The 19,243-nt window shown below is 45.4% G+C and overlaps 1 protein-coding gene and 1 pseudogene across 1 annotated transcript; both read right to left on the bottom strand.

The window, feature by feature from the left end:
* The window catches only part of LOC116375239 (FRAS1-related extracellular matrix protein 2-like), a 65,532-nt pseudogene extending 61,413 nt beyond the window's left edge, over nt 1–4,119 (bottom strand).
* A 1,029-nt stretch (nt 4,120–5,148) lies between these two features.
* Nucleotides 5,149–14,926, bottom strand: LOC109909809 (uncharacterized). Its single transcript, XM_031832641.1, has 7 exons — nt 14,755–14,926; nt 11,700–12,131; nt 9,210–9,248; nt 6,881–6,960; nt 6,669–6,756; nt 6,196–6,303; nt 5,149–5,692 (listed from the first exon to the last, which is right to left on the bottom strand). Exons 1-7 carry the CDS (start codon nt 14,807–14,809, stop codon nt 5,421–5,423), a joined length of 1,074 nt encoding a protein of 357 aa, XP_031688501.1. The 5' UTR covers nt 14,810–14,926; the 3' UTR covers nt 5,149–5,420.
* Between the last annotated feature and the right edge of the window lie 4,317 nt (nt 14,927–19,243).

The following is a 19,243-nucleotide window of genomic DNA, read 5'->3' as shown; positions in this document are numbered from 1 at the left end:
AAGAGTCTTGGTGGTTCCAAACTTCTTCCATTTAAGAGTGATGGAGGCCACTGTGTTCTTGGGGACCTTCAATGCTGCAGACATTTTTTTGTCACCCTTCCCCAGATCTGTGCCTCGACACAATCCTGTCTCGGAGCTCTACGGACAATTCCTTCGACCTGGCTTGGTTTTTGCTCTGACATGCACTATCAACTGTGTGACCTTTATATAGACAGGTGTGTGCCTTTCCAAATCATATCCAATCAATTGAATTTACCACAAGTTGTAGAAACATCTCAAATATGATCAATGAAAACAGGATGAACCTGAGCTCAATTTTGAGTCTCATAGCAAAGGGTCTGAATACTTGTGTAAATAAGGTATTTCATGTGTATTGTTTTATACATTGATGCATTATGGGGTATTGTTTTATACATTGATGCATTATGGGGTATTGTTTTATACATTGATGCATTATGGGGTATTGTTTTATACATTGATACATTATGGGGTATTGTTTTATACATTGATACATTATGGGGTATTGTTTTATACATTGATGCATTATGGGGTATTGTTTTATACATTGATACATTATGGGGTATTGTTTTATACATTGATACATTATGGGGTATTGTTTTATACATTGATACATTATGGGGTATTGTTTTATACAGTGATGCATTATGGGGTATTGTTTTATACATTGATGCATTATGGGGTATTGTTTTATACATTGATACATTATGGGGTATTGTTTTATACAGTGATGCATTATGGGGTATTGTTTTATACAGTGATGCATTATGGGGTATTGTTTTATACAGTGATGCATTATGGGGTATTGTTTTATACAGTGATACATTATGGGGTATTGTTTTATACAGTGATGCATTATGGGGTATTGTTTTATACAGTGATGCATTATGGGGTATTGTTTTATACAGTGATGCATTATGGGGTATTGTTTTATACAGTGATGCATTATGGGGTATTGTTTTATACAGTGATGCATTATGGGGTATTGTGTGTTGATTGCTGAATATTTTTATTTATTTCATCCGAGGTTTTAAAGTAACACAACGTGGAAAAAGTCAAGGGGTCTGAATACTTTCCGGACAATTACACAATTTGATGGCGCATGTGTGTGTGCGTGTGTGTGTGTGTGTGTGTGTGTGTGTGTGTGTGCATGCGTTGTGTGTACCTGTCCAGTATTGATGGTGACTACAGGAGCCAGTGTGTTCATGGGTTTGACTACTATCATGAAGGAGAACCGTTCTGAAGTGACCCCGTCTGAATCCACGACCTCCATCTCTACATGGACGATCCTCTCAGAGGGACGACCAGAATCCTGGGGCAACAATGACTTTATTTATACTATGTTCTCATTTATATTTGACACGTTTGAAATACTTTGATCACTCCAAATATACGTCATAAATAATGTAATTGGGAAAATTAACAGAATATGCAAATAGTCAAAGACTCGCCTCTGCTGGAGGTCTGTAGGCGATCTTCAGGTCTTTGACGTCCCGCTGACGGAACGACGCGATTGGCTGGTTCTGGTCGTCCGTGCTGATGATGTCACCTTGGTCTGGAGCCAATGTAGTGAGGATGTTGAAGATGAGGTCATCAGAGGCGGACTCTGCGTCTTCCGCTGCCAACACGTCACCTGTGATGGCCGTCATCACAAACTGGTCCACCTATATAGTGAATAAACTTTATTTTTAAAAATACATAAATAAATATTTTGATCAGAATAGGATGTTGCGTCGTTGTATTTTACACGTGTAAAGTTGTCTTGTTGTTGGGTGATTGTGATACGGTGTAAGTGTTAATCATTGAATAAATAAATCGACCGATCAATCACTCAATCCGTCCGTCAATCAATGAATCAATGATAGGTGTACCTCCATCATCATCATGGTGAGAAAGCTGGGTCTGGGAGGGCTGTTGGTGATACCCTCTCGGATCCTGAATAGAATACATCACACATACATCACACAAGATGACCCCAGAGATGACCCCAGAGATGACCCCAGAAGGTCACATATGGTAACACATGTATGAAAGCATTTAAGTGAACCCAGAGATGACCCCAGAGATGACCCCAGAAGTGACCCCAGAGATGACCCCAGAGATGACCCCAGAAGTGACCCCAGAGATGACCCCAGAAGGTCACATATGGTAACACATGTATGAAAGCATTTAAGTGAACCCAGAGATGACCCCAGAGATGACCCCAGAGACGACCCCAGAGATGACCCCAGAGATGACCCAGAGATGACCCCAGAGACGACCCCAGAGATGACCCCAGAGATGACCCCAGAGACGACCCCAGAGATGACCCCAGAGATGATCCCAGAGACGAGCCCAGAGATGACCCCAGAGATGACCCCAGAGATGACCCCAGAGATCATGTATGAAAGGGCTCCTCGACGGAAAACCAGATACAGTGGGGCAAAACCAGATACAGTGGGTCAAAACCAGATACAGTGGGTCAAAACCAGATACAGTGGGTCAAAACCAGATACAGTGGGGCAAAACCAGATACAGTGGGTCAAAACCAGATACAGTGGGTCAAAACCAGATACAGTGGGTCAAAACCAGATACAGTGGGGCAAAACTGTGGCATCTAATGACAAAGGACTGGACTATTCTCTACATAACACCCTGTTCTCTACAAAGTACCCTATTCTCTATATAGTACCCTATTCTCTATATAGTACCTTATTCTCTACCATGTACCCTATTCTCTACAAAGTACCATATTCTCTATAAAATATCATATTCTCTACATAGTACCCTATTCTCAATGTAGTACCCTATTCTCTATATAGTACCCTATTCTCTGCATAACACCCTATTCTCTATATAGAACCCTATTCTCTGCATAACACCCTATTCTCTACATAGTACCCTATTCTCTGCATAACACCCTATTCTCTATATAGAACCCTATTCTCTGCATAACACCCTATTCTCTACATAGTACCCTATTCTCTGCATAACACCCTATTCTCTACATAGTACCCTATTCTCTGCATAACACCCTATTCTCTATATAGAACCCTAATCTCTACATAGTACCCTAATCTCTATATTGTACCCTATTCTCTACATAGTACCCTAATCTCTATATTGTACCCTATTCTCTACATAGTACCCTAATCTCTATATTGTACCCTATTCTCTACATAGTACCCTATCCTCTACATAGTACCCAAAGCCAAAGTTAGAAAACACAAACAATGCAAACCTGACTGTGATGAGGACGTACTCCTGCTGTGTGGTCCTCCCGTGTTGGTCCAGTAACTCTGCTAGCATGGGGATGTAGTCGATATAAGGTGAGTCAGAGGTAGGGGTGAGTTTATAACGAACACCCATGTTGACGAAAGCATGGCAGTCCGTCGGTTGACCGTTGGTGACGTAATTCAAAAGAGTTCCATGTCTGGGGAAACCGCCCGTTCCGATCAACAAGGTGAGTTTACACCGCGACGCGGAACCGGCGGAACCGAAACCGGACCGGCTGAATGGAATCCCCAAGCTCTGACCATTGATGGCGCTAGAGATCCCGTCCAGCTCGCTCACGATCAGCGGAGTGTTCGTGGTCACGACCTCTCGACCGTTCGCGGTCGCCTCGACCTCTAAGGTCAGCGGTATAACCAGCGTGTCCGTCTGCGTGTCATACCTCACCTGTAACCTCACCGTATCCCTGGTGATGACCTTTGACCCGAAATGCACGTACTTCACCTGGCCTTTCTCGAACGCGCATGGGAACTTCTTTGGGGTGAGTGTTCCCGGTATGACAGCGCGGTCGAAGACCGTGACGTAGCAGGAGTCGCCTGGAAGGACTCTGGTCACCAGGTCACAGAGAGGATCCAGGTAGGCCCAACTCCCCCGGGGGACCTTCAGCCCTCTGTTGCCCAGGATGATGGACCCTGGCTGGGGTCGGGGGCGATGGTGGTAATGGTGCCAGTTGGTCCCTTCTACAGACGGACAACAGAGATCCAGAATGAGAGAGATACAGAGGTATATCAGAGGTTGCCGTTTCTGTTTGGCCGGTGTTGTTTGGTGTCGGTGTTGACGTCCACGGCTGGATTCAGGATCCAGCTCTTCTCCTGCCGTTGTTGTAGCCATAGTGTTCGCTTTCTCTCTGTCTGTCAGGACTGTGGCTGCTGGAGGCCCTTTATATACCAAGACCCTCCTCTGAGACCCTCCTCTGCCTCCCTTTCCCAAACCGACTCCTCATATCTCGCTCTTTTACAGACCCTTCTCTCTCCCTCCAACCCTCTCTCCATGCAGACTTTTTTCTCACACCCCTCCCTCACTCTACAAACATTTACCGAGGGGGGCGGAAGGCACTCCAAAGTCACTCCCACCAAACTGAGTAAAACCCCCTTAGAACAAATACCTCTCCACACATGACCTCTCCACACATTACCTCTCCACACATTACCGCTCCACACATTACCTCTCCACACATTACCTCTCCACACATTACCTCTCTGCACATTACCTTTCCACACATTACTTCTCCACACATTACCTCTCCACACATTACGCCTCCACAGATTACCTCTCCACACATTACCTCTCCACAGATTACCTCTCCACACATGACCTCTCCACACATTACCTCTCCACACATTACCTCTCCACACATTACCTCTCCACATTACCTCTTCACACATTACCTCTCCACAGATTACCTCTCCACACATGACCTCTCCACACATTACCTCTCCACACATGAACTCTCCACACATGACCTCTTCACACATTACCTTTTCACACATTACCTCTTCACACAGTACCTCTTCACACAGTACCTCTCCACACATTATTCCTCATCACACATTACCTCTCCACACATGACCTCTCCACACATGACCTCTCCACACATGACCTCTCCACAGATTACCTCTCCACATTACCTCTTCACACATTACCTCTCCACACATTACCTCTCCACACATTACCTCTCCACACATTACCTCTCCACACATTACCTCTCCACACATTACCTCTCCACGCATTACCTCTCCACACATGACCTCTCCACACATTACCTCTCCACACATTACCTCTCCACACATTACCTCTCCACACATTACCTCTCCACAGATTATTACCCAAACACATTACATCAAGACACAACGCCTAGAATTCTGTAAAGTATGTTTTATTCCAAAAACAATCGCCGTGTGACTTGGCATCATCTCCTGCGATTATTATAATGCGCAAAACATTATTAAAATGAATAACAAAAAAACAATAAACATTCGTTTTTTTATCTTGAAATACTAAAAAAAACATACGGAATGAAAACCGTAAAAAATATAAAAGATAGGGAAGTAAAAGTTATTTGAAGCTTTTTACATGAATCTCTAAATCAACCACAACAGAACATTACCATTTTACAACACTGTATGTGTCTTCTATATATCCAGGTTGACTTCAATGAAGACGTCACCTGGACCTACAGGGTCAAAGGTCAGGCCTGGAGGCTCAGGGGTCATCTCCATGGCAACGTTGTTGTTGTTCCCATTCTGCTCCCCGTTGTCTGATTTGTCCGACTGCTTGTCACTCAGGTCCAGGTCCAGGCTAAAGCCCACCCTCTTTAAGGGCGGAGTCAGAGTAATCGCACAGTCACAGAAGTTGTCGAAGCTGTCGCCATCACCATCACTATCACCATGACCCTGCTTCTCTCCTTTTGTTAGAGAGAGATGAGATGCCATAGAGAGAAAAAGGAGAGAGAGCGAGAGAGAGAGGAGAGAGAGAGAGAGAGAGAGAGAGAGAGAGAGAGGGGAGGATGAGAGACAGAGAGAGAGAGAGGGAAGGATGAGAGAGAGCGATATCGATCTTACTCACGTTTTTACCTTTTATCAGGATAGGTTCGAATATTGTCCATCCTACCTCCTCCCCAGAGGACCTCTTAGGAAGAGAGAGAGAGAGAGAGAGAGAGAGAGAGAGAGAGAGAGAGAGAGAGAGAGAGAGAGGGAGAGACAGACAGAGAGACAGAGAGAGAGACAGAGAGAGAAAGAGAGAGAGAGAGAGACAGAGAGAGAGAGAGACAGACAGACAGAGAGACAGAGAGACAGAGAGAGAGAGAGAGAGAGAGAGAGAGAGAGAGAGAGAGAGAGAGACAGAGAGAGACAGAGAGACAGACAGACAGACAGAGAGACAGAGAGACAGAGAGTAATCTATCCTTACCGTTCTCTCCAGTGGACCCCGCCTCCCCAGCTGAGCCATTGGCTACAGGGCTCATAGCCTGGTGGTCATCACCACCACCCATCACGTACTCAAAACCTCCAGCTTTCTCTGGAAACATAATACAACACACACTTACAGCAGAGCCATCATCACCACACACTTACAGCAGAGCCATCATCACCACACACTTACAGCAGAGCCATCATCACCACACACTTACAGCAGAGCCATCATCACCACACACTTACAGCAGAGCCATCATCACCACACACTTACAGCAGAGCCATCATCACCACACACTTACAGCAGAGCCATCATCACCACACACTTACAGCAGAGCCATCATCACCACACACTTACAGCAGAGCCATCATCACCACACACTTACAGCAGAGCCATCATCACCACACACTTACAGCAGAGCCATCATCAAATTCAAAAATAGACAGAGACAGGTAAGTCACCATGGTTACCATTGGGTTCGAAGGTTCCGGCTTGTTCCATGCAGGTGAGTGGGGTGTCGTGGTCGTATCCCGCAAGGTGCAGGTCAAACGAATACTTCTGTTGGAGAAATATAAACAAATAACTAAATAGTTTAATAGGGTTTTCTGACCATGATTTTCCTAGACATACATTCTAGCAGTATAGTAACAAGATCACAAGTACTTGTTGTTAAATGCCTCACCCTTGACTTCTTCCTCAGGATATAGAGAACCACCACCAGACACACAATGACTAACAATATGAGAATCAGGATTACATAGCCTACAGGAGAGAGAGAGGGGGAGGGAGAGAGAGGGGAGGGAGGGAGGAGGGAGGGAGGGAGGGAGGGAGGGAGGGAGGGAGGGAGGGAGGGAGGGAGGGAGGGAGGGAGGGAGGAGGGAGGGAGGGAGAAGGGAGGGAGGGAGGGAGTTTAGAGGGAGGGGGAGGGAGGGAGGTGGGAGGGAGTTTAGAGGGAGGAGGAGGGAGGAGGGAGGGAGGGAGGGAGGGAGGGAGGGAGGGAGGGAGGGAGGTGGGAGGGAGGAGGGGAGGGAGGGAGGGAGGGAGGGAGGGAGGGGGGAGGGAGGGAGGGGGGAGGGAGGGAGGGAGGGAGGGAGGGATGGGAGGTGGGAGGGAGGGAGAGAGTTTAGAGGGAGGGAGGGAGGGAGGGAGGGAGGGGAGGGAGGGGGAGGGAGGGAGGGAGGGAGGGAGGGAGGGAGGGAGGGAGGGAGGGAGGGAGGGAGGGAGGGAGGGAGGGAGGTGGGAGGGAGGGAGGGGAGTTTAGAGGGAGGGAGGGAGGGAGGGAGGTGGGAGGGAGGGGGAGGGAGTTGAGGGAGGGAGGGAGGGAGGGTAGGGAGGGGAGGGAGGGAGGGAGGGAGGGAGGGAGGGAGGGAGGGGAGGGAGGGAGGGAGGGAGGGAGGGAGTTAGAGGGAGGGAGGGAGGGAGTTGGTAGGGGAGGGAGGAGGGGGAGGAGGGAGGGAGGGAGGGAGGGAGGGAGGGAGGGAGGGAGGGAGGTGGGAGGGAGGGAGGGAGGGAGGGAGGGAGGGAGGGAGTGTAAATAGTGTTGCAGTTCATTCCAATTTCAAATAAGCGTAAAAATGTATAAACGTTTACAGTACCAGTCAGAAGTTTGGACACTGAAATAACACATGTGGAATCATGTAGTAACCAAACAATTCTTCAAAATAGCCACCCTTTGCATGATGACAGCTTTGCACACTCTTGGTATTCTCTCAACCAGCTTCATTAGGTAGTCACCTGGAATGCATTTCAATTAACAGGTGTGCCTTGTTAAAAGTTCATTTGTGGAATTTCTTTCCTTCTTAATGCGTTTGAGGCAATCAGTTGTGTTGTGACAAGGTAGGGGTGGTATACAGAAGATGGCCCTATTTAGTAAAAGACCAAGTCCATATTATGGCAAGAATAGCAAAGAGAAATGACAGTCCATCATGAAGGTCAGTCAATATGGAAAATTTCAAGAACTTTGAAAGTTTCTTCAAGTGCAGTCGCAAAAACCATCAAGTGCTATGATGAAACTGGCTCTCATGAGGACCGCCACAGGAAAGGAAGACCCAGAGCTACCTCTGCCTCAGAGGATAAGTTCATTAGAGTTACCAGCCTCAGATTGCAACCCAAATAAATGCTTCACAGAGTTCAAGTAACAGACACATCTCAACATCAACTGTTCAGAGGAGACTATGTGAATCAGGTCTTCATGGTCGAATTGCTGCAAAGAAACCACAACTAAACGACACCAATAAGAAGAAGAGATTTGCTTGGGCAGAAACACGAGCAATGGACATAAGATTGGTGGAAATCTGAGATCTTTGAGTCCTAATGAGACCTAATTTGAGATTTTTGGCTCTAACCGTCGTGTCTTTGTGAGACGCAGAATAGGTGAACAGATGATCTCTGCATGTGTAGTTCCCACCGTGAAGCATGGAAGAGGAGGTGTGATGGTGTGGGGGTGCTTTGCTGGTGACACTGTCTGTGATTTATTTATAATTCAAGGCACACTTAACCAGCATGACTACCACAACATTCTACAGTGATACACCATGCCATCTGGTTTGTGCTTAGTGTGGCTATCATTTGTTTTTCAACAGGACAATGACCCAACATACCTCCAGGCTGTGTAAGGGCTATTTGACCAATATGTGTGATGGAGTGCTGCATCAGATGACCTAGCCTCCACAATCACCTGACCTCAACCCAATTGAGATGGTTTGGGATGAGTTGGACTGCAGAGTGAAGGAAAAGCAAGTGCTTAGCATATGTGGGAACTCCTTCAAGATTGTTGGAAAAGCATACCAGGTGAAGCTGGTTGAGAGAATGCCAAGAGTGTGCAAAGCTGTCATCAAGGCAAAGGGTGGCTACTTTGAAAAATCTCAAATATATTTTCATTTGTTTAACACTTTTTTTGGTACATGATTCCATAGTTTTGATGTCTTATTATTTTACAAAGTATAAAATAGTAACAAATTAACAAAAAACCCTTGAATGAGTGACTGGTACGTTGATCATATTGATGGTACCTGCTGTGGCACTGCCTCCTCCAGTAGATTCTATCAGCACTGAAACAACATCAACCGTCAACCATCAACATCAAACACAGAAACACTCATATAAGCCAGAGGGGGTGTGGTATATGGCCAATATACCACGGCTTAGGCCCGACGCCACGCCTGGATACAGCCACTTAGCCGTGGTATATTGGCCATATACCCCAAACCCCTTTGGTGCCTTATTGATATTATAAACTGGTTACCAACCTAATTAGAGCAGTACAAGTAAATGTTTTGTCATACCCGTGGTATACGGTCTGATATACCAAGGCTGTCAGCCAATCAGCATTCAGGGCTCGAACCACCCAGTTTATAAATGGCAATATATCCATTAAATGGCAATATATCACATATATATATATATATATATATACAGTGGGGCAGAAAAGTATTTAGTCAGCCACCAATTGTGCAAGTTCTCCCACTCTAAAAAAATCTGAGAGTCCTGTAATTTTCATCATAGGTACACTTCAACTATGACAGACAAAATGAGAAAAACAAATCCAGAAAATCACATTGTAGGATTAATTTATTTGCAAATTATGGTGGAAAATAAGTATTTGGTCACCTACAAACAAGCAAGATTTCTGGCTCTCACAGACCTGTAACTTCTTCTTTAAGAGGCTCCTCTGTCCTCCACTCGTTACCTGTATTAATGGCACCTGTTTGAACTTGTTATCAGTATAAAAGACACCTGTCCACAACCTCAAACAGTCAAACTCCAAACTCCACTATGGCCAAGACCAAAGAGCTGTCAAAGGACACCAGAAACAAAATTGTAGACCTGCACCAGGCTGGGAAGACTGAATCTGCAATAGGTAAGCAGCTTGGTTTGAAGAAATCAACTGTGGGAGCAATTATTAGGAAATGGAAGACATACAAGACCACTGATAATCTCCCTCGATTTGGGGCTCCACGCAAGATCTCACCCCGTGGGGTCAAAATGATCACAAGAACGGGGGGAGAACGGGGGGACGGGGGGACCTAGTGAATGACCTGCAGAGAGCTGGGACCAAAGTAACAAAGCCTACCATCAGTGACACACTACGCCGCCAGGGACTCAAATCCTGCAGTGCCAGACGTGTCCCCCTGCTTAAGCCAGTACATGTCCAGGCCCATCTGAAGTTTGCTAGAGAGCATTTGGATGATCCAGAAGAAGATTGGGAGAATGTCATATGGTCAGATGAAACCAAAATATAACTTTTTGGTAAAAACTCAACTTGTCGTGTTTGGAGGACAAAGAATGCTGAGTTGCATCCAAAGAACACCATACCTACTGTGAAGCATGGGGGGTGGAAACATCATGCTTTGGGGCTGTTTTTCTGCAAAGGGACCATGACGACTGATCCGTGTAAAGGAAAGAATGAATGGGGCCATGTATCGTGAGATTTTGAGTGAAAACCTCCTTCCATCAGCAAGGGCATTGAAGATGAAACATGGCTGGGTCTTTCAGCATGACAATGATCCCAAACACACCGCCTGGGCAACGAAGGAGTGGCTTCGTAAGAAGCATTTCAAGGTCCTGGAGTGGCCTAGCCAGTCTCCAGATCTCAACCCCATAGAAAATCTTTGGAGGGAGTTGAAAGTCCGTGTTGCCCAGCAACAGCCCCAAAACAGCACTGCTCTAGAGGAGATCTGCATGGAGGAATGGGCCAAAATACCAGCAACAGTGTGTGAAAACCTTGTGAAGACTTACAGAAAACGTTTGACCTCTGTCATTGCCAACAAAGGGTATATAACAAAGTATTGAGATAAACTTTTGTTATTGACCAAATACTTATTTTCCACCATAATTGGCAATTAAATTCATTAAAAATCCTATAATGTGATTTTCTGGAGAAAAAAAAAAAGTGTACCTATGATGAAAATTATAGGCCTCTCTCATATTTTTAAGTGGGAGAACTTGCATGATTGGTGGCTGACTAAATACTTTTTTGCCCCACTGTATGTGTGTGTGTATGTATGTATATATATATTCAGAAAGTATTCACACTATGTAAGTTTACATTTTTAATTTTTTTTTGTTATTTTTCAAAAAGGGACCCAAGAAAACAGGTCTAACGGCCTGGTGGTCTGTCTTTCCTGTGACAGATGGGAGCTAGCTAGCTCAGTGTGAGCTCAGGCGTGACGGCTGTGGTTACATGCACAGGAAGACTGAAGACTGCAGCTAGCTAGCTACAGGACTCTCGGCCCTACCTCAAGCACGCGGGCACACACACACACAGACACACACACACACACACACACACACACACACACACACACACACACACACACACACACACAAACATACACACACACACACACACAAATATACACACACACACAGACACACACACAGACACACACACACAAACATACACACACACACAAACACACACACAGACACACCGACACACACACACACACACACACACACACATACACACACACACACACACACATTGTCCATTACGTTACCCGGTGATGATGTCGTGGTATACTTGTCATCCACTTCCTCAAATTCCTCAGATTGGCTGGTGGTCACCTCCGATGACATCTTTTCCATGGCAAACGTTGTCACGTCGTCCAACAAGGTTCCAATACCCCCATCTTCGTTCTGGTCTTGGGATTGGTTGCCATCTCTACCGACGGTGATGTTGTTGGTAAGGTTAGCGTCACGGTTGTCTGGCTGGAGCAGGGTAGTAACTGTAGGACTGTTCTGATTGGCTGAGGGGGTATGAGCAGGAGTGGTAGTAAGGGTGGTAGTAAGGGTGGTAGTAAGGGTGGTAGTGGGGATGATAGTAAGGGTGGTAATGGGGATGATAGTAAAGGTGGTAGCGGGGATGGGGTCATCCTTGTTGGGCCCTGTTTTTTCATCTGCTTTGACTATGTGGAGGATCAGAACCACACCTAGAAGAGAGGAAAACATTAATTCTCACAAATACCGACTAAACACACACACGACATGATCAAAAGTCTCGTGTGTGTTCATCTATTAGTTACAAAAGTATGTGGACACCTGCTTGTTGAACATCTCATTCCAATATCATGGGCATTAAAATGGAGTTGGTCCCCCCTTTGCTGCTACAACAGCCTCCACTCTTCTGGGAAGGCTTTCCACTAGATGTTGGAACATTGCTGCTATAACAGCCTCCACTCTTCTGGGAAGGCTTTCCACTAGATGTTGGAACATTGCTGCTATAACAGCCTCCTCTCTTCTGGGAAGGCTTTCCACTAGATGTAGGAACATTGCTGCTATAACAGCCTCCACTCTTCTGGGAAGACTTTCCACTAGATGTAGGAACATTGCTGCTATAACAGCCTCCACTCTTCTGGGAAGACTTTCCACTAGATGTAGGAACATTGCTGCTATAACAGCCTCCACTCTTCTGGGAAGGCTTTCCACTAGATGTTGGAACATTGCTGTGGGGACTTGCTCCATTCAGCCACAAGAGCATTAGTGAGGTCGGGTACTGATGTTGGGCGATTAGGCTTGGTGTTCCAATTCATCCCAAAGGTGCTTGATGGGATTGAGGTCAGGGCTATGTGCAGTCCAGTCTAGTTCTTCCACACCGATCTCGACAAACCATTTCTGTATGTTCCTCACTTTGTGCACGGGGGCATTGTCATGCTGAAACAGGAAAGGGCCTTCCCCAAACTGTTTCCACAAAGTTAGAAGCACAGAATCGTCTAGAATGCCATTGTTATGCTGTAGTGTTCAGATTTTCCTTCACTGGAACTAAGGGGCCCGAACCATGAAAAACAGCCACAGACCATTATTCCTCCTCCACCAAACTTTACAGTTTGACACGACGCATTCGGGCAGGCAGGTTCTCCTGGCATCCGCCAAACCCAGATTCATCTGTAGGCCAGATGGTGAAGTGTGATTCATCCCTCCAGAGAACACGTTTCCACTGCTCCAGAGTCCAATGGTGGTGAGCTTCACACCACTCCAGCCGGCGCTTGGCATTGCGAATGGTGATCTTAGGCTTGTGTGCAGCTGCTCAGCCATGGAAACCCATTTCATGAAGCTCCCGACTAACAGTTCTTGCGCTGACGTTGCTTCCAGAGGCAGTTAGGAACTTGGTAGTGAGTGTTGCAACTGAGGACCGACGATTTTTACCACCTACGCGCTTCAGCCCTCAGCAGACCCATTCTGTGAGCTTGTGTGGCCTACCACTTTGTGGCTGAGCCGTTGTTGCTCCTAGACAGTTCCACTTCACAATAACAGCACTTACAGTTGACCGGGGAAGCTCTAGCAGGGCAGAAATTTGACAAACTGACTTGTTGGAAAGGAGGCATCCTATGACGGTGCCACGTTGAATGTCACTGAGCTCTTCAGTAAGGCCCATTCTACTGGCAATGTTTGTCTATGGTGATTGCATGGCTGTGTGCTCAATTTTATACACCTGTCAGCAACGGGTGTGGCTAAAATAGCCAAATCCACTAATTTGAAGGGGTGTCCACATACTTCTGTATATTTGGCGTATTAGGCAACATCAACTGAAGGCTATGGAAGGAGAGTGATAACAGAGAGAGAGAGATAACAGAGAGTGAGAGTGATAACAGAGAGAGAGAGAGATAACAGAGAGAGAGAGAGATAACAGAGAGTGAGAGTGATAACAGAGAGAGAGAGAGAGAGATAACAGAGAGAGAGAGAGATAACAGAGAGTGAGAGTGATAACAGAGAGAGAGAGAGAGAGAGAGAGAGAGAGAGAGAGAGAGAGATAACAGAGAGAGAGAGATAACAGAGAGTGAGAGTGATAAGAGGGTGAGAGTGATAACAGAGAGAGAGAGAGAGAGAGAGAGAGATAACAGAGAGAGAGATAACAGAGAGAGAGAGTGATAACAGAGAGAGAGAGAGAGAGATAACAGAGAGAGAGAGATAACAGAGAGAGAGAGAGATAACAGAGAGAGTGATAACAGAGAGAGAGATAACAGAGAGAGAGATAACAGAGAGTGAGAGTGATAACAGAGAGAGAGAGAGAGAGAGAGAGAGAGAGAGAGAGAGAGAGAGAGAGAGAGAGAGAGAGAGAGAGAGAGAGAGAGAGAGAGAGATAACAGAGAGAGAGATAACAGAGAGAGAGAGTGATAACAGAGAGAGAGAGTGATAACAGAGAGAGAGAGAGAGAGAGATAACAGAGAGAGAGAGTGATAACAGAGAGAGAGAGTGATAACAGAGAGAGAGAGTGATAACAGAGAGAGAGTGATAACAGAGAGAGAGATAACAGAGAGAGAGAGATAACAGAGAGAGAAAGTGATAACAGAGAGAGAGTGATAACAGAGAGAGAGAGAGTGATAACAGAGAGAGAGTGATAACAGAGAGAGAGAGATAACAGAGAGAGTGATAACAGAGAGAGAGAGATAACAGAGAGAGAGATAACAGAGAGAGAGAGATAACAGAGAGAGAGAGATAACAGAGAGAGAGATAACAGAGAGAGAGAGATAACAGAGAGAGAGAGATAACAGAGAGAGAGAGATAACAGAGAGAGAAAGGTGCTGTTGAACCATAAACATAAATAAATAAACTCACCCAGGATATAAAGGGGAATGAAGATCGATATATTGTTGATTGTTGTTGTTGCCATATTGTTGATTTATCAATAGTTCCGTCTGCACCTGAAGGGTTGAGGCAGAACCAGGTCCGTCACACGTGAAGACAAGAAAGTCTTTTTTCTCTTCTTCAGTGTCTCTCTGACAGGAATTGAGTCACAGACCACAAACAGCTGGGCTGTCTCTCAACAGTGTAAAGTGACTTCCTCCCCTCGTCTCCTCTCCTTCATCTGCACTGAATCCTCCTGACTCAGAATCAACGTGCTGAAAACAATATATTTTACAGGATGCTTGCAAATGTATGGTTTCATCTGCCCAGTGGGTTCATAAAGGAGAGAAATTAGAGGAGAAGAGAGGAGATGAAAAGAGGAGATGAGGAAAGGAGATGAGGAGATGAAGCTGCTTCAGACTATTGAGATGCAGCCCTGGTCCTCCTCTGACAGGATGCTGAGCACTCTGACACTCTCTCTCTCTCTCTTTCTCTCTCTGACACTCTCTCTCTCTCTTTCTGACACTCTCTCTCTGTCACTCTCTCTCTCTGACACTCTCTCACTCTCTCTCTCTCTCGCTGTCGCTGTCTCTCTCTCTCTCTCTCTCTTGCTCTCAATCAAAATTCAATTCAAGGGGATTTATTGACATGGGAAACATATGTTAACATTGTCAAAGCAAGTGAGGTAGATAATATACAAAAGTGAAATAAACAATACAAATTAACAGTAAACATTACAGTCACAGAAGTTCCAAAACAATAAAGACATTTCAAGTCATATTATGTCTCTATACAGTGTTGTAACGATGTGCAAATAGTTAAAGTACAAAAGGGAAAATAAATCATCATTAATATGGGTTGTATTTACAATGGTGTTTGTTCTTCACTGGTTGACCTTTTCTTGTGGCAACAAGTCACACATCTTACTGCTGTGATGGCACACTGTGGTATTTCACCCAGTACATATGAGAGTTTATCAGAATAGGGTTTGTTTTCTAATTCTTTGTGGATCTGTGTAATCTGAGGGAAATATGTGTCTCTCTCTGTCACTCTCTCTCCCTGTCACTCTCTCTCGCTCTCCCTCTCTCTGTCACTCTCTCTCCCTGTCACTCTCCCTCTCTCTGTCACTCTCACTCCCTGTCACTCCCCCTCTCTCTGTCACTCTCTCTCCCTGTCACTCTCTCTCTCCCTGTCACTCTCTCATAGTGCACTACTTTAGACCAGAGCCCTCTAGAACCCTATTCCCTATATAGTGCACTACTTTAGACCAGAGCCCTATAGAACCCTATTCCCTATATAGTGCACTACTTTAGACCAGGGCCCATAGTGAATAGAGTGCCAATTGAGACGCAGGCAGAGACCGGAATGTCCTGCAACCAAAACCCCTGCACTGGTCACTATAACTCCTGCTATACCCACCTATTCCAATACTGTCCACACCCTTCACACACCTACATTCGGAAAGTATTCAGTCCCCTTGACCTTTCTACATTTTGTTATGTTTCAGCCTTATTTTAAAATGGATGAAATCGTTTTCCCCCCCTCATCAATCTACACACAATATCCCATAATGACGAAGCAAAAACTGTTTTTAGACAATTTTACTAGTTTATAAAAAATAACAAATAAATTATTTTTACATAAGTATTCAGACCCTTTACTCAGTAGTTTGTTGAAGCACCTTCGGCAGCGATTACAGCCTCCAGTCTTCTTGGGTATGACGCTACAAGCTTGGCACACCTGTCGGGTTCAAGTCCGGGCTCTGACTGGGCCACTCAAGGACATTCAGAGACTTGTCCCGAAGCCACTCGTGCGTTGTCTTGGCGGTGTGCTTAGGGTCGTTGTCCTGTTGGAAGGTGAACCTTTGCCCCAGTCTGAGGTCCTGAGCGCTCTGGAGCAGGTTTTCATCAAGGATCTCTCTGTACTTTGCTGCGTTCATCTTTCCGTCTATCCTGACTAGTCTCCCATTCCCTGTCGCTGGAAAACATCCCCACAGCATGATGCTGCCACCACCATGCTTCACCGTAGGGATGGTGCCAGGTTTCCTTTACACGTGACACTTGGCATTCAGGCCGAAGAGTTCAATCTTGGTTTCATCAGATCAGAGAATCTTGTTTCTCATGGTCTTCGAGTCCTCTAGATGCCTTTTGGCAAACTCCAAGCGGGCTGTCATGTGCCTTTTACTGAGGAGTGGCTTCCGTCTGGCCACTCTACCATAAAGGCCTGATTGGTGGAGTGCTGCAGAGATGGAGTGCTGTCAGAGTGACCATCGGGTTCTTGGTCACCTCCCTGACCAAGGCCCTTCTCCACCGATTGCTCAGTTTGGCCGGGCGGACAGATCTAGGAATAGTTTTGGTGGTTCCAAACATCTTCCATTTAAGAATGATGGAGGCCCCTGTGTTCCTGGGGACCTTCAAATCAAATCAAATGTATTTATATAACCCTTCGTACATCAGCTGATATCTCAAAGTGCTGTACAGAAACCCAGCCTAAAACCCCAAACAGCAAGCAATGCAGGTGTAGAAGCACGGTAGCTAGGAAAAACTCCCTAGAAAGGCCAAAACCTAGGAAGAAACCTAGAGAGGAACCAGTCTATGTGGGGTGGCCAGTCCTCTTCTGGCTGTGCCGGGTGGAGATTATAACAGAACATGGCCAAGATGTTCATATGTTCATAAATGACCAGCATGGTCGAATAATAATAAGGCAGAACAGTTGAAACTGGAGCAGCAGCATGGCCAGGTGGACTGGGGACAGCAAGGAGTCATCATGTCAGGTAGTCCTGAGGCATGGTCCTAGGGCTCAGGTCCTCCGAGAGAGAGAGAGAAAGAAAGAGAGAAAGAGAGAATTAGAGAGAGCATACTTAAATTCACACAGGACACTGGATAAGACAGGAGAAGTACTCCAGATATAACAAACTGACCCTAGCTCCCCGACACATAAACTACTGCAGCATAAATACCTTCAATGCTGCATAAATGTTTTGGTACCCTTCCCCAGATCTGTGTCTCGACACAATCCTGTCTCGGAGCTCTACGGACAATTCCTTTGACCTCATGGCTTGGTTTTTGCTCTGACATGCACTGTCAACTGTGTGACCTTTATATAGACAGGTGTGTGCCTTTCCTAATCCTTTCCAATCTATTGAATTTAGGTGGAACAAATAATGTATGTAAATAATAATGTAAATAAGGTATTTCTGTTTTTATTTTTAACCCTAAATTTGCACAATTCTCAAATTCTGGATTTGATTTGATTTGTGCCATAAACAAGAAACACGTATTTTCTAATACACAGTAAGTTATATTACCTTACTACGATGTCTTGGTCTTCCTGGTCATTTTAACTGGTCATGGCATTGTTGAAATGAATATAAAATTGCTGCTTGTTTAGCTACTTCGAATCTCCACTCTCCATGCCAATGTCACAGTATAGCTTCTTTCCCTCTCCTCGCCCCTACCTGGGCTCGAACCAGGGACCCTCTGCACACATCAACAACTGCCTCCAACGAAGCATCGTTACCTATCGCTCCACAAAAGCCGAGGCTCTTGTAAAGCAAGGGAAACAACTACTTCAAGGTCTCAGAGCGAGGGACGTCACCGATTGAAACGCTATTAGCGCACACCCCGCTAACTAGCTAGCCATATCACACTGGTTACACCAACACACCATCTTACTGGGGGTCTCCACTAACCATGCTAGATCAACACAACACACCATCTTACTATGGGTCGCCATTTGCCATGCTACTCCAACACAACACACGAGACAACAGAGGCTGTTTTGCTGTAGCTAGTCACTGCTCACCAAACTGACTCAGGTCATGTACAGCAGAGGTGCATACATGTATTGTACCACACTGCTCAACACAGGATTTGTCACACGTTTACATACTCATCTCATATGTATATACTGTACTCAATATCATCTACTGTATCTTGCCTATGCCGCTCTGTACCATCACTCATTCATATATCCTTATGTACATATTCTTTATCCCCTTACACTGTGTATAAGACAGTAGTTTTGGAATTGTTAGTTAGATTACTTGTTGGTTATTACTGCATTGTCGGAACTAGAAGCACAAGCATTTCGCTACACTCGCATTAACATCTGCTAACCATGTGTATGTGACAAATAAAATTAGATTTGATTTGATTTGTTGTAGACTTAGATCACATTCTACAGCTGAGGTGCATACATGTATTGTACCACGCTGCTGGAGGTTGAGACAGGAGGAGTCAGGAGACACTGTGGCCCCATCCGATGACTCCCCCGGACAGGGCCAAACAGGAAGGATATATGACACAGATCACATTCTACAGCTGAGGTCTATAAATGTGGCACACTGTTTTGAGATGATGTTAGTGGGTGCTGCCTTGTCATGCTTAACAAGATGTGACATTTACAATTATTTCTGAAATATCATTAGCTACTCTATTCATTCAAAACAACCCATATGCCGTGACATTGTGTATGGCAA

The sequence above is a fragment of the Oncorhynchus kisutch genome, linkage group LG9 (genome assembly GCF_002021735.2).
Source record: "Oncorhynchus kisutch isolate 150728-3 linkage group LG9, Okis_V2, whole genome shotgun sequence".
Classification (NCBI taxonomy): Eukaryota; Metazoa; Chordata; class Actinopteri; order Salmoniformes; family Salmonidae; genus Oncorhynchus; species Oncorhynchus kisutch.
The sequence above is the reverse complement of the archived record's forward strand: the minus strand, read 5'-3'. Positions and strand labels throughout refer to the sequence as shown.

What these genes read in the sequence shown, in the direction of transcription:
- LOC109909809 (XM_031832641.1), bottom strand. Translation starts at nt 14,809, where the DNA reads ATGGCAACAACAACAATCAACAATATATCGATCTTCATTCCCCTTTAT. An exon ending in CATTCCCCTTTATATCCTGG is followed by an intron (nt 12,132 to 14,754) that starts GTGAGTTTATTT and finishes CCTCTCTTCTAG; the next exon opens with GTGTGGTTCTGATCCTCCAC. An exon ending in CGGAACCTTCGAACCCAATG is followed by an intron (nt 6,304 to 6,668) that starts GTAACCATGGTG and finishes TTATGTTTCCAG; the next exon opens with AGAAAGCTGGAGGTTTTGAG.